This window comes from Corythoichthys intestinalis, chromosome 7, assembly GCF_030265065.1.
Source record: "Corythoichthys intestinalis isolate RoL2023-P3 chromosome 7, ASM3026506v1, whole genome shotgun sequence".
NCBI lineage: Eukaryota > Metazoa > Chordata > Actinopteri > Syngnathiformes > Syngnathidae > Corythoichthys > Corythoichthys intestinalis.
Window position 1 is genome coordinate 12,880,673 of NC_080401.1, and position 13,323 is coordinate 12,893,995.

Below are 13,323 nucleotides of genomic sequence, written 5' to 3' on the forward strand. Positions count from 1 at the left end.
AATCAGAGAGACGTACTGCATTCCGGCTGATCCAACAGAAGCGTATGTTAGCAGACTATAAACTGCAACACCAATGGAGACAAAGCATTATCCAGACGAAAGCGGGATGCTTTCAACTTGAACAAGTGCAATAAACTATTATGCTGAGTGGCAGTTAGGTTCCATAACAAGTGAAAGAGACAGCTATAGTTATATGAGCTAATGAACTATAAAGCCTCTGCGGGTCAGATTTACCACTTAACAGGTGTACGCACATGAAAGAATTGCGTTTGGAACTTTATTTGGTTACATGTTCCAGACTCGATTAAATTACACTGCATCACACCCCCTCACTAACGCCAAACACACACATACACACTCATCCTGCAGTCATGCTTGTTTCTTTGGATTTTCTGAAGGGCATATGAATTTGAGTTTAAGAGATCATATAAACAGACATTCTCTGTACACTGTTTATCTGCACAATGCCAATTAATTCCGCAGCCTGTTGCAAAGCCATATTAAATGAATGACCATGAGAATACATTTGACATGCATGTGCATGCATTACAAATGCCCAGGATGGATGCTCGATATATAATATATAATGTTATTGGTACAATGGTCGTCTCTTCACACATAAAATATGATGCACCAATTAATGGAAGTTAACCATAATTCTTGTGCCCTATGCACCATGTCCGACATATGCTAAAAATATATTATGCTATATATCTATATAAAATACTATGTCATCCACCACAATGTATCATTGACTCATGTATAAAATAAATGTGGCACCTTACGTTGCAAAGTAGAATAGTTATCCATCCTTCAGACTGAAGTGTTGGATCCAAAAAGGGAGGAAAAAAGGGAGGGAAAAAAAATAGTTGTCCCTGCAGACAAGCAGCGTTGGATCAGTCAGACGAACCGAGCCGGGGTGACTCGAAGACAGGTACCTTGACCCAGTCCACCAGCCGCATCTTTAACGCCCCCGTAGCCGGAGAGCGGAGATGAGCTCATCGGTCCGGCTCGTCACCAGCATCACAAGGTGGTTTAAATCCAGCCGGTGTCACCAGTCAGATGCCTCCAGTCAGTAAATGAAATGGAGATAAATTGTTGCACGGTGCCCGCTGTGGGTCCATGAAAGACAATTCAAGATGCACCAAAGAGGAGGAGATAGATCATGGAAGCTGCGCGGGGGAAAGCTATGTCCTTCTTCGTGAGACCGCTGCATACAGCAGGAGCGTCTCCTCCCATCTATCTCCGAGAGAGGGAGGGAGGGTAGGTTGGGAGGGAGCGGGGAGATGGATGAAGATGGAACGAGGACGTGGAAGGTATGCTCGCGCGTGAGTGTGCACAGCCAAGCTTTGTGTGCGTGTGCAAACCAGAGGAGTGTGGGGGGCCAGAAAAAAAATGAATTAATCTCCTTTCATTATGATCACTTTTACCAAAACGCACACACGCATAATGTAGAAATCTTTTCTGATGGTGACAAAATAGCTTGTCTGAAAAATTAATTTGGCAAAGGCACTACAAAACTATGTCACATGATGAGTTAGCCCCTGCTGAAGAGGCAACACAGAAATTGAGATTTCGACACACCACAGGCTATTTGCAAGACTACACAGGATACTAGTAAGCTTATCCCCATTGGAGCCTGTACCAGTTGACTTTTAAATCTTCCCTAGCTACAGTGAATCACAAAAGTGAGTACACCTCTCACATTTCTGCAGATATTTAAGTATATCTTTTCATGGGACAATACTGACAAAATGACACTTTGACACAATGAAAAGTAGTCTGTGTGCTGCTTATATAATGGAATTAATTTATTTTCCCCTAAAAATAACTCAAAATATAGCCATTAATATCCAAACCTCTGGCAACAAAAGTGAGTACACCCCTTAGAAACTACATCCCTATATGTCCAAATTGAGTACTGCTTGTCATTTTCCCTCCAAAATGTCATGTGACTTGTTACAGGAGTGCTGTCCGCATTGCTGCAGAGATTGAAGAGGTGGGGGGGGGGGGGGGGGGGGTCAGCCTGTTAGTGCTCAGACCATACGCCGCACTCTACATCAAATTGGTGTGCATGGCTCTCACCACAGGTTGTTTGCTGATGACATGTCAACAAAGCACATGGATTACTGGAACCATGTCCTATGGTCTGATGAGACGGGCGGGCTAAAGGGAAAATTACAAGCAGTACTCAATTTAGACATTTACGTATGTATGTAGTTTCTATGGGGTGTACTCATTTTTGTCGCCAGGGGTTTATATATTAATGGCTATATTTTGAGTTATTTTGAGGGAAAAATGGAAAAATGAATTTTATTATATAAGCTGCACACAGACTACTTTTCATTGTGTCAAAGTGTCGTTTTGTCAGTGTTTTCCCATGAAAAGATATACTTAAATATCTGCAGAAATGCGAGGTGTGTACTCACTTTTGTGATAAACTGTATGGTATTACATGGAACAGCCACCACTCAATCGCAGGGCACGAACAACTACAGAGACTGACATTCACATCTGTAGGCACTTAATTTAGTTTTTTTAGTGAACCACAAGGTAACTGTGGTCCAACAGTGAAAGTCAGAAAGTTGCTTGGGAGTAGTGCCCGCTTTCTGCCAGCTGACTAATTTATCACATTTTGCTCATAAAATTTGACACAGTAGGAGTAAATTTTTCATCAAGGGCGACCAGTAAATTTAAAACAGTACTTGTTGCTGACAAATCCCACCCCCTGTCAAAGAACAGGAACACAGCACATGCACTATTGATAGTCTATCTTAACAAAATGGGACGGAAAACAGCTAAATCATGGTTCGAAATTATGAGGAATTCCTCTCCAATAAGTCATTCAATTACTTGACACCGTACATTTCCCACCAACTCACACGGCACATCAGGGCTGTGCTCTTTAGAGAAGAAGAAGAGACACTTTGAAGGGGGGAAAAAAATAAAAGGTTCCTTTGAGGGCTGGGTTTCCGTGATGGTCTGTCCACTTGGAGGTCTCTAGGTCATAACCAGGGGTGAAAGTTCACCGGAATGGTAAAAGATTCGGGGCCGGAACGGGGCAGAACGGTGCTTTGATCCCGACAATATGATAGCAACTGTCAAAACCCCATGTTACAAAAAAAAAAAAAAAAAACTGCCAGACTGCCACACACACATCTCATCTCCAAAAAGAAAACAATCTACCAACATCAGATTTATATCCACCAATGTTGACAGCAAGCATAATAAATTGCCTGCGTCGACTTCACTATCAGTTGACAGGACACGGGGCTCGAGGCTGATCCTAAGGGGGCGTATTTTCAAAAATTTTAAATTCAAACATTTTCAAAACCAAAGCTGCTAGCGACTTAAACAGGAAAACAGGAACCTCCCTTAGGCATATATGAGTCTCCATGAGAAGCGACATCAAAAAATTCAAAGTCGTTCCCTGATAAAATCCCAATTAGTTATTTTTTTATATATAACAAAATTTTAAATGGATATAGAATTCTCAAATTTTACGTTAGGTGCACAAAAATCCCCAAATGCAGAGATAATCACCTATGTTTTCAGGATCAATAGCAATATTTAACATATCATATAAGTTTTTGCCTGAAATTGCGACTTAGGTTTTTTTCTGCAGTTTTTCTTCTGTTCTTTTGTGCAAGTTTTTAACAGCTAATAATTCACTCTTAAACTTAATACTTGAGGAAAGCAGGAAGAATGATCTTAGTTTTACTCAACAAAAGCAAAATTTGCATTTTTCTATACACAAAAAATTATTTAGGTTTAATTCCGATGTTACTATTGCCTCAGCACGTATTGCAGGCTTTTTAGCCCCCGTCGTTTTTAAATTGAAATGTTACATAAAATAAAACAAGTAAAATGCGATTTTTTTTTTTTTTTTGTATGGATGCAGACATGTTTAGATTACTTATGTTTTTTTACCAAAAAACGGGCAATTGGCTGAAAATTACCTGATCATCTGAATGAAAAGTTACGCTACTGTGTATGGATACAACATGGTGGCCATCACAAAACAAGAGCTTTTTAAGTTGAAAATTCTTGTAAATAAATGCGTACATCCCAGAATTTCTATAGATTTGAACATAAAACAGTCTAGATGTTTGGTTAAAAGCAAAAAAACGGGCAGTTATCTTTTATTTTCATCTTACATTTTTAAATATTTCAATATAAAGTTACGCTATTGTGTAATCCAATGTGGGGGCCGTCATTAAAAAAAAAAGAGCTTTTTAAATTGAAAGTTCTTGTAAAATAGTGCGTAAATCCCAGAATTTCTATAGATATCAGCGTAAAACAGTATAAATTCTTGGTTAAAAGCAAAAAACCTGGCACTTACCACTCATTTTACGTAAATATTTCAAGATGATATTACGCAAATTTTTTCCCATTCATTTTTTTCACAATGTTTCAAAGTGCATGCATGGTGCTATTTAATATAATAAACTTTCGTCCTTTTCCACCTAAATCCAGCATTTGAACGCAGCGTGTGTTTCCATTTATAGCAGTGAAAGTTCACGACACTCTGCCTGGCCCGGCCTCCTACGGGAAGGCATGGTGCAATGTCTGTAGGAGCAGTCTAGTCAACGGATGGTGAAGTCTTTGGTGCCTGTGTAGCATAATCCGTTTCCACCGATATGAATTATTTATTCTATGGCGCTCACCAAGCTGCAGCAGTTTGTCTGAGTCTGACGACTCAACGACAAGTCGAGTTGGTGTGCCTATGCATGCAGCAAACCACCCTGGACTCAGTTGTCCGTTCAATTGGCTGACAGACTGACATGTGATCAGCATGGATAGTTAGCTCTGATTTAATCAAATGCAAATGCTTTCTGGAACAGCAAAAAAACCACAAAAGAACAATCTTGTTGAATTAATAGGATAAAAAAGGGCAATCAGGGAAAGGAACGAGTTAAAGAGGCTTATTTTATTTTATTTTATTTGCTTTGATTGGGAGGTTTAGAACACCTTCCATGTCAATGTGCAGTTTGGATTTATTTTTGTTCATTTATGGTGGACTACTTATGCATTTCTTTGTAATAAAAAAAAAAAAAAGTTAATATTTGCATTATCTTCAAAATATATTCCATTTCACTGTGCATAACGTAAATTTGTACCTGTTTTGTTAATGTATGGTACTTGTATCTTTATTATTTAACAAAAAATATAAGTAAATGTTTACATTTCCTTCCTTTTTAATGTACATCCTATGTTCTTAAGTAGTTAAAATTTATGTTTTGCATTTGAGATGAGGGAAAATAAAAAACCGGAGATGGAAGGTCGCATAACTGGTGTTTTTGCTAACTGTTGTTTTTGCAAATCATTGAAAATAAAACACAGTTTTGATTGAAAATCAGTTTCTCGTGTATGCCTTGTAACAGCATGTGTAATGCAGTAGCCTATTGCATGTGTTTTTTGTCTGTGCACTTATAGGTATTGTATTACTATGCCAAAAGCAGTTTTTTTTGCATTTCAGTGGTGTTACAAGGTTTGACAACTCCCCCACCCCCCCCAAAAAAAATAATTCTGGCTCCATGGCGAACCTTTATGTCAGGGAGTTCCAGCCAAAAATTCAAACCACTTTCACTGCTGGTTATAACCTAAATGTATAAACGTGGAAAAACCTTGGAATATCAAGTTCACCTTATACATGTGCAGGTAGGGAAAATGGGAAAAAATTAAAAAGAAACAAAGACCTTGCAGATTTAGCAAATTGCTAATTCATTTTGTTTTTCCAATTCATCCATAATGATGTTTGTGAGGTAAGAGCTTTAAGATTTTGGACTGAAAAGTCTCTCTGGGGTCCAATCATGCAATAATAACACTAGTCTAACTCCTGATTGATTTACTAGTTAAAGGAGCCATATAGAGTATGTAAGACATGCACTTAAATTATTCATTAAATGGCCCTAATATTTAAACATTGCATAAAAATGTTTTACTTCTAACATTGTTCTTGATGATAAAGCCTTGATTTACTAATTTTGACAGTCAATTGTCAGCTGGAGAAGTTGTTATTGTTTTGTCCTGAATTCATCTAAAATATGAAACAAGTTGCCATGCTCATGCTACGTTCTTTAGTAAGTAGATCTATTGACCAGGACAAAGATAGCGTGTTTAGCTGGGTGAATTTGGGAATTGAAATTAAAATGTTTTGATGAGTAAAATCATCTTTGTGGATGCTATCAATTCATTAGAAAATAAGATATCTTTGCAAGTGTGTATATATGTTTAGAAAAACACATTAGTAGTACATTAGTAGTCTTCCCATCATGGAGATAGAAACTAACCTGCAGATCGTAATTAAGCTCTTTTATCTCTGTGTTAACCTACTGCACCTCACTAAAAGGTTCTTGGCCTCTGTCATTTCTGATTGAAATGCAACAATGGTATGATAACCATTTGTGATACAGCACACATACCAGGCGAAATTTCACCAAAAATTAGTTTGTGAAGCGCTTATCTGGCAAGCCGAAGAAGACAGCAATGTTGTTTGTTGCTAGTTACAGTACCATTTTTGCCTACCAATCTGTCATATGACTCATTTAATTGATAAAAAGATGCAATCAAAATGATAGCGTAATGTATCAGATCATCCATAAATTAAACCATAGGTTATGTGATCTCATCCCAATTTGTACTCCTCAGCACACATATACTACCAGAAGAAAAAAACAAATCACTGGGGGAAAAAAACGCCAAAGTGTAGCGTAAAGATTTGGCATTGTGTGCAGATAGGACCATGGAACTGGAATGAACTTGACAAAATATTCAAAATGCCACACTCCATTTCCATTTTTAAGAAAAAACTCAAAACACATCTCCTAGCTTGGTATGTTTAATATGCTGATTCTTTGAATAACATTACTAAGGTATCAAATATCAAATCCAATGTAACCAGAATGGTGAAAATGTCTTACTTGTCTGCATGTGTATGGGTGTGTGTGTACGTGTATGCTGTCCAACTGGGCCCCTACTAAAAGCTTGAAATAGCTTCTTTGGAGTGTCCTTTTCGTGCATCTTAATAGATCAACTGTATATGACTATGTTTTGTGTGTACCTTGAATGATGTGTGAATAAACTGAAACTGAATAGGTCTCAATACTTCTGAGTATACACACAACAAAATGAAAAGTAAAATAAATAAATAAAAAAAGGAAGAACTGAGAACATTTTACAAGAGAATATAGTTGATTATATATAATTTTAACGCAGTGGTTCTTAACCTGGGTTAGATCGAACCCCAGGGGTTCGGTGAGTAAGTCTAAGGGGTTCGGCGAAAGTAAAGAAATGCAGAGCCCTATTTTCGTACGCTGATTAAATCTAGCCAAAGTGGCTTTTTAGACCAGGTTTTGGACTGGTTTGCTCCCAATTTACAGGCTTAATCATTTCTTTTAACTCCTAGTCCTCGATCTGATGGGAGGAGGAACTGGTTTGCTTTGTGGAAGGTTGACTTGCACTTGGTATGAGGGAATACAACAGAGCAATGGGCAGCGGGGTCACAAATTTTGACCTGTTTATAAAACATGCTTTCAAAACGAGCAGAATTTTGAGCAGAAATTTGCTTAATTATTATTCATTATTAGCTTGCTAGCTTAAATGTATCGGTTTTGAATTTTTTAAAAAAAAATGCTTTACTATCTAATTATGAAGGGTTCAATGAATCCACACGTGAAACATGTGTGGTTCGGTACCTTTAGCAAAGAACCACTGCTTTAACGGTTAAACGTAGATGGAAATAGCAGAGCTTAGGATAAAAAAACTGATCGTTTCGAAAAATAGCTCGGTATTGAAATGTACGGCTTTAAATCTGACATATGCGCCACTGCAATCTTGTACCACATGATGTGAGTAGTAGCAGCAGCCCTACCCCTCTGTTGACATTTATCCTATATGATGTCAAATCAGCAATAGATGCTTCTTGCATGTTTCTAATTCCCACTTTGGATGTGCTATCATGAGCTATGATATCATGAGCTATGATAGCACTGACGACGGCATCAGAATTATTTGCCTTCAGCTTTGCAAAACTTCCAAATACACATTTGACTTTCACTTCAAACTTCCAAGGACAAATTGCTAGTTTGCTCTTGTGTCCTTTATAACCTAATCTTTTTTTGGGCTGTGTAAATATTCAGTTCTTCATTAAAATATGTTCCCATATCAATGTCTGATCTTGTTTTTGTTAATTATCTTTGGAAAAGAAAGAGATTTAATTGGAGGTAAACAACAAAAAATAGCATTGTTTTACTCATTAAACCAAATTTATAAACAAAAAGGGAGGAAAAAAGTTAGGACACCCTACCACCTAATATCGAGTGTTACCCCTTTTGGTTAAAATAACTTCAGTGAGACGCTTTTTGTAGCCATCTGTCTTTGACATCGGTCTGAAGAAAGTTTGCCCCACTCCTCAACGCAGAATACTTTCAACAGTGACTGACTGTTGAAGTGAGGGAAAACAGCATGGTGAGATCAAATGAGCTGTCTTAGGCCTTCAGAAATAAGATTGTAGACTCTTATGAGTCTGGTAAGGGATTTCAAAAGATCTCAAAAGAATATATAATCAGCCATTCCACAGTCAGGAAAATAGTGTACAAGTGGAGGACATTCAAAACTTGCCAACAAGTCTGGCCGTCCTACAAAGTTCACTCCGAAAGCAGACGTATACAGGGCTAAAAATGTCAAATTTAACTTCTTAAAAGAATTAAAAGGACAACAACACGAGCAACAAATAAAACCACACAGTGTCCATGATTGTGCTACAGACTATGAATCAGACAATTAAAAAGAATGAAAGGCGTTAATTAGGGGGGAAAAAAACATTTGCTTGAAAGGAGATATATAATTGCTACCAGTGTTAATGTTTTACTAATAAATGCTAATGAAATCAAATGAACCCTAGTAAAGATTTTTAATGTTAATAAAAGTTCCATATACAGTACGAATAATGATAATAGTATATAATAATATAAAGTAATGATCCCATCGTTGCTTCTATAAATAGTAATTCCTGACACTCAACAAGTCAGACACTACGATAATGCAACTAAACATAAAGACGCAACAATAGCAGCACTGAATACCAGGCAGTCTTGAACAACTGTCTTGAAATATCCATCGTTTCCTTGGCAACATACAGTAGTTCTAAGATTTCCAATATGGCTTGGCCCACATGTCTCTGTGTCTTGTCTCTGCGTTAATTTCAATCAATTGAGATCTGTTGAATATTACGTGCAAGAGCCTGACTTGGTGTGGTTCCACTGAGATTACCCATTGTCTGATTTATGTGTTGGCATGGCTAGCCAATAATCTAAAACTAGGTGGTGGAAGAATGATGCATGTTAACACCTTTGATTTTATCAATACCATATTTGTTCGACCAATAGCAACAAACACATTATGATAACAGCCATATAAGGTCACGTCTTACAATACCATATTTGTTCAACCATTAGCAACAAACACATTATGAGAACAGCCATATAAGGTCACGTCTTGAGGCTGATTTATGCTTCTGTGACGGATCTACGCCGTCAAGGCAGACCCAATTTACGACCATAGCCATAGCGTGACGTGCACCTCCACAAAATCATGACCGCGCAGTTTTGTTATTCTTACTTTATAAAAGTAATTAATTACAGTTATAAATTACTTCTCCCAAAATGTAATTGAGTTAGAAACTCAGTTACCTAAATGTAAGAGTACTTAGTTACTTGGCAAAGTAACTGGTGTTACTTTTCATTTTTGGGTTTTTTTCATTAAAAAAAAAAACATAGGTTACACTATGTGAAGTTCAAAGGGTTTTTGGGACCATTGGCCCTAGCCCATTTTTTTAACCCTAAACTTAACTAGGCATGAGGGTATTGCCGATATTGCGATAACTAGAAAGTAACCTTTGCTATGTTTGGAAGTCATTTAATATTGTGAATCAACCGTTAAAGTTGTTAAAATTGCTCCCGTTATTGGATTAGTTCCTTTCTGTCTAATTTCGACATGTAGAAGTTTTTAAACTATTTCATCATTTAAAGATAGATTCAAGTCAAGATTTTGCCGATTTAGGTAAAAGTATTTTAGATAAAAAGTTACTTAGGTTCGCGAGGAAGGTTCTCTACAACAGATCCTTCATGTGGAGACTACTGCTTTAAGATGGCGGCTGTTTACTAACACAGGCGAGTCTATCATTTCGCATCTAGTTCTCTATACATGTGCTCACGCCGTCAAGCCTGTCATTTCGCATCTAGTTCTATATACATGTGATATCTACCGTAGCCTCATGCTGGCATAGTTTGTAGGCTATCGGCTACAGTCAGGTATTGGAGCTGCCTAGCATCGCGTTTGCAACAGCGTCACAACTCCTTTCCCTCCCCCCAAACCCCGCTCTGCGCTCTCCGTGAGTCCGTGTCTTTTCCCGCGTCATTCAACCAACGTAGTAATGCATAGTACCGCACGCCTTTACATCCTCAGTAACGGTAACGGCGTTGCAAAGATGAGAAATGTAATCAATTAGATAACTCATTACTGAAAAAAATAATGCCATTAGTAACGCCATTATACCCTAACGCCGTTATTGACAACACTGACTATGCATCACGTCAACGCGTGGTGCCGTGACACAAACGGGCTGTGATTGGTCCTGCCAGACTGTTGTTTCCAGTTCAGCGCGAAATCACCGCCATTTACAAACATTCTTGCGCTACACTCAAAAATGGACCAAGCCAACGGGAGGATCATCGAAGAGGTTCGCAAGTATGATCAATGTACTATGTACAATGTTTCATCAAGGCATTATAAAGATTGCCACATGGAAAGCAATTCATGGAGGGAGATTGCTGAAAAAACGGGGCTGGAGGTCAGCGAATGCATAAAAAAATGGAAGAACCTCCGAGACAAGTATGTGTGTGTTCGGAAGCGAATGGCCACATGAAGCGGTGACCCAGCCGGGCAAAAACTGCCAGCTTTTGATCACTTTATATGGTATTATTGTTGGTGCACTTTATCATTTATTTTGTACATATGTTTGCTGTGAGCCTGTGACTTATTTACATTTACACTTCAAGTATATGAAGAATAAAGCACAGGTTTGGCGTCAAAAGAGTTGTTTTGATGTTTAATTCTCAACAATAGACAGTTTACAACTTGATACATCATCACTGATTGAGATTGCCTCGGTGCTTTGATGATAACTTGTTTACCATCAAGGCTTCCAACGCAGTTTGGGAAGTTCCATAGCCGGCAGAAATGTGTTATGGCTTCCCACTGGCTGATTGTAGGACACGGCAAAAAATCGGGCTGGAGGGCTGTCCACAATGCTTTGCAGACCTCAGACAAAATACTGAACACATTGCTCAACGCCAGTGAAAGCTAGCCGCCACAGCTTGCTGGCTTCCACCGGAGTCTAGAAGTCATAATGTGACTGCAAGTCTCTGTGCGGCATCAACAGTCGGACAGACCCCCTCCGCAACTGTCTCCTGCGTCGCTTGCGCCTCAACATTTGTATGATCAACATTTGTTGTTCAATGTTGATGAGTTGAAGGTCCACATTCAAGCATTCCAACTCCGCTGCCATTGTTGTCTAACCGGAAGAAAACTCAAGGAATTCGACAAGAGTTCCCCAAAACCGCACAAACACAACGCAACACCCCTCTAGTAGCTTGGCAGTGAATTACAGAGCAACGCGTTGCTTTCACGCAGAACTTCAAATGCTCATTGACGACGTAGGGCAGGGGTGGGTAAACTATTCCACAAAGGGCCACAGTGGATGTGGGATTTGGCCAGCGTTTCACCGATCTGGTGCCTTACAAGTGCAATCAGTTGATTGCAGTCAGGTGCATCTTGTTTCGACTGAAACCGTATTGGTTTAACTGTCTGTGTTGAATCAGTTGGAACAAAGACCTGGAGCTGCTGCGGCCCTCGAGGACCGGTTTTCCCACCTCTGACGTAGGGTCTACGCCGTTGCTACTTTGTCACCGCAACGCAGAAGCATAAATTTGGCTTTAGTGTTAGACTGCCCTCAGGAACTAGAAGGGTATAAAAGCAGGTACCGCAACCCATTCGGGGGATACGCTGTATTACAGACAAGTAATCTGTCACAATGTTTTCTCCAAACTGCAGTTTGTAATTTGAAAAAAATCTCATCATTGTACAAAGCCTTTCGCTGTCTTGGTTTTCCTGGACAACACAGGGACCTTGGACGAAATGATGCAGAGCATCCCAATAGAGAGTAACGCAATTTCAATTCTCTGTCTGTCCTTGCACATGTGGTAGAATTGACAATAAAGCAAACTTTGACTTTGACTTTGAAGTGAGAGTTGTCACTGGTGCAGACTTCAGTGGACATGTCGGTGCAGGAAACAGGTGAAAGATGGTGGTTTACTTTGCAAATAGGATGGAAATGGCCATGGTGAATACTTTCTCCCACAAAAGGTAGGAACATACGGTGACCAATAAGAGTGTAGGTAGGAGTCCACAGTTAGACTACATCTTGGACAGACAGTATAATCTGAAGTAGATACTCTAAAGTAGTGGTAGTTGAGCGTGTAGCCAGACGGCATAGGGTGGTGGTGTGTAGGATGACTCTGGTGGTGAGGAAGATGAGGAAAGCAGAATAGAAGACAAAATGGTAGGAGCTAAAAAGAGAAGAGTTTTGTTGGACTTTCAGGAAGGAATTGAGACAGGCTCTGGATGGTCAAGAGGTGCTCCAGATAACTGAACAATTACATCAAATGTGATCAGGGAGACGGCCAGGAGAGTATTTGGTGTTTATTCTGGAAGGAAAATAGATAAGTAAATCTGGTGGTGAAATGAGGAGGTGCATGAGTGGGATACAAGTCTAGAAAGGTGTTAGGTTTCATGTGTGATAGAAGAGTTTCAGCTAAAATTATAGGGAATGTGATGAGACCAGTGATGTTGTTTGGTCTAGAGACAGCGTCAGTGAGAAAAAGGACAGGAGACAGGGCTGGAGGTAGCAAAGATGAAGATGCTGAAGTTCACTTTGGGAGAGACCAGAATGGATAGTAAGGGTGTCAACAATAACCGATGCGGCGATGCATCCCGATGCGAGGCAGTGACGATTCGATTCAATGCGGGCAACACGCTGAATCGATTCAGCGCATTTTAAAATATATAAGTACGGTCAAAAATCTTCCCTGCGCAATTCCGGTGATGCAGTGGATTTGGTTTCCCCATTTGTATCGTTATTCTCATGTTTACCTGTAGAGAGAGCTACTTTACATTCAAAGCAAGCCCGTAGAGGTTAGATCGGGCCTAAAAAATTCCAGCCCAACCCGACACGGCCCGCTGGTATTGAAGCCCGACCAGCCA

General features: G+C 39.3%; 1 protein-coding gene across 12 annotated transcripts in view; it reads right to left on the reverse strand.

Moving 5' to 3' along the window:
* lrrc7 (leucine rich repeat containing 7) overlaps nucleotides 1–13,323 on the reverse strand; it is a 215,818-nt gene that overhangs the window by 153,794 nt on the left and 48,701 nt on the right. For 4 of the 12 annotated variants that reach the window (XM_057841523.1, XM_057841520.1, XM_057841528.1 and 1 more), the window contains exon 1: nucleotides 786–1,693. The exons of 2 other annotated variants lie outside the window; for them this stretch is intronic. In XM_057841523.1, coding sequence (XP_057697506.1) covers nucleotides 786–810 — 25 coding nt within the window. In that variant the 5' untranslated portion in view covers nucleotides 811–1,693. Of the gene's footprint in view, nucleotides 1–785; nucleotides 1,695–13,323 lie in introns of those variants that run through there. 6 more of the 12 variants (XM_057841529.1, XM_057841531.1, XM_057841530.1 and 3 more) reach the window with 3 other exon arrangements.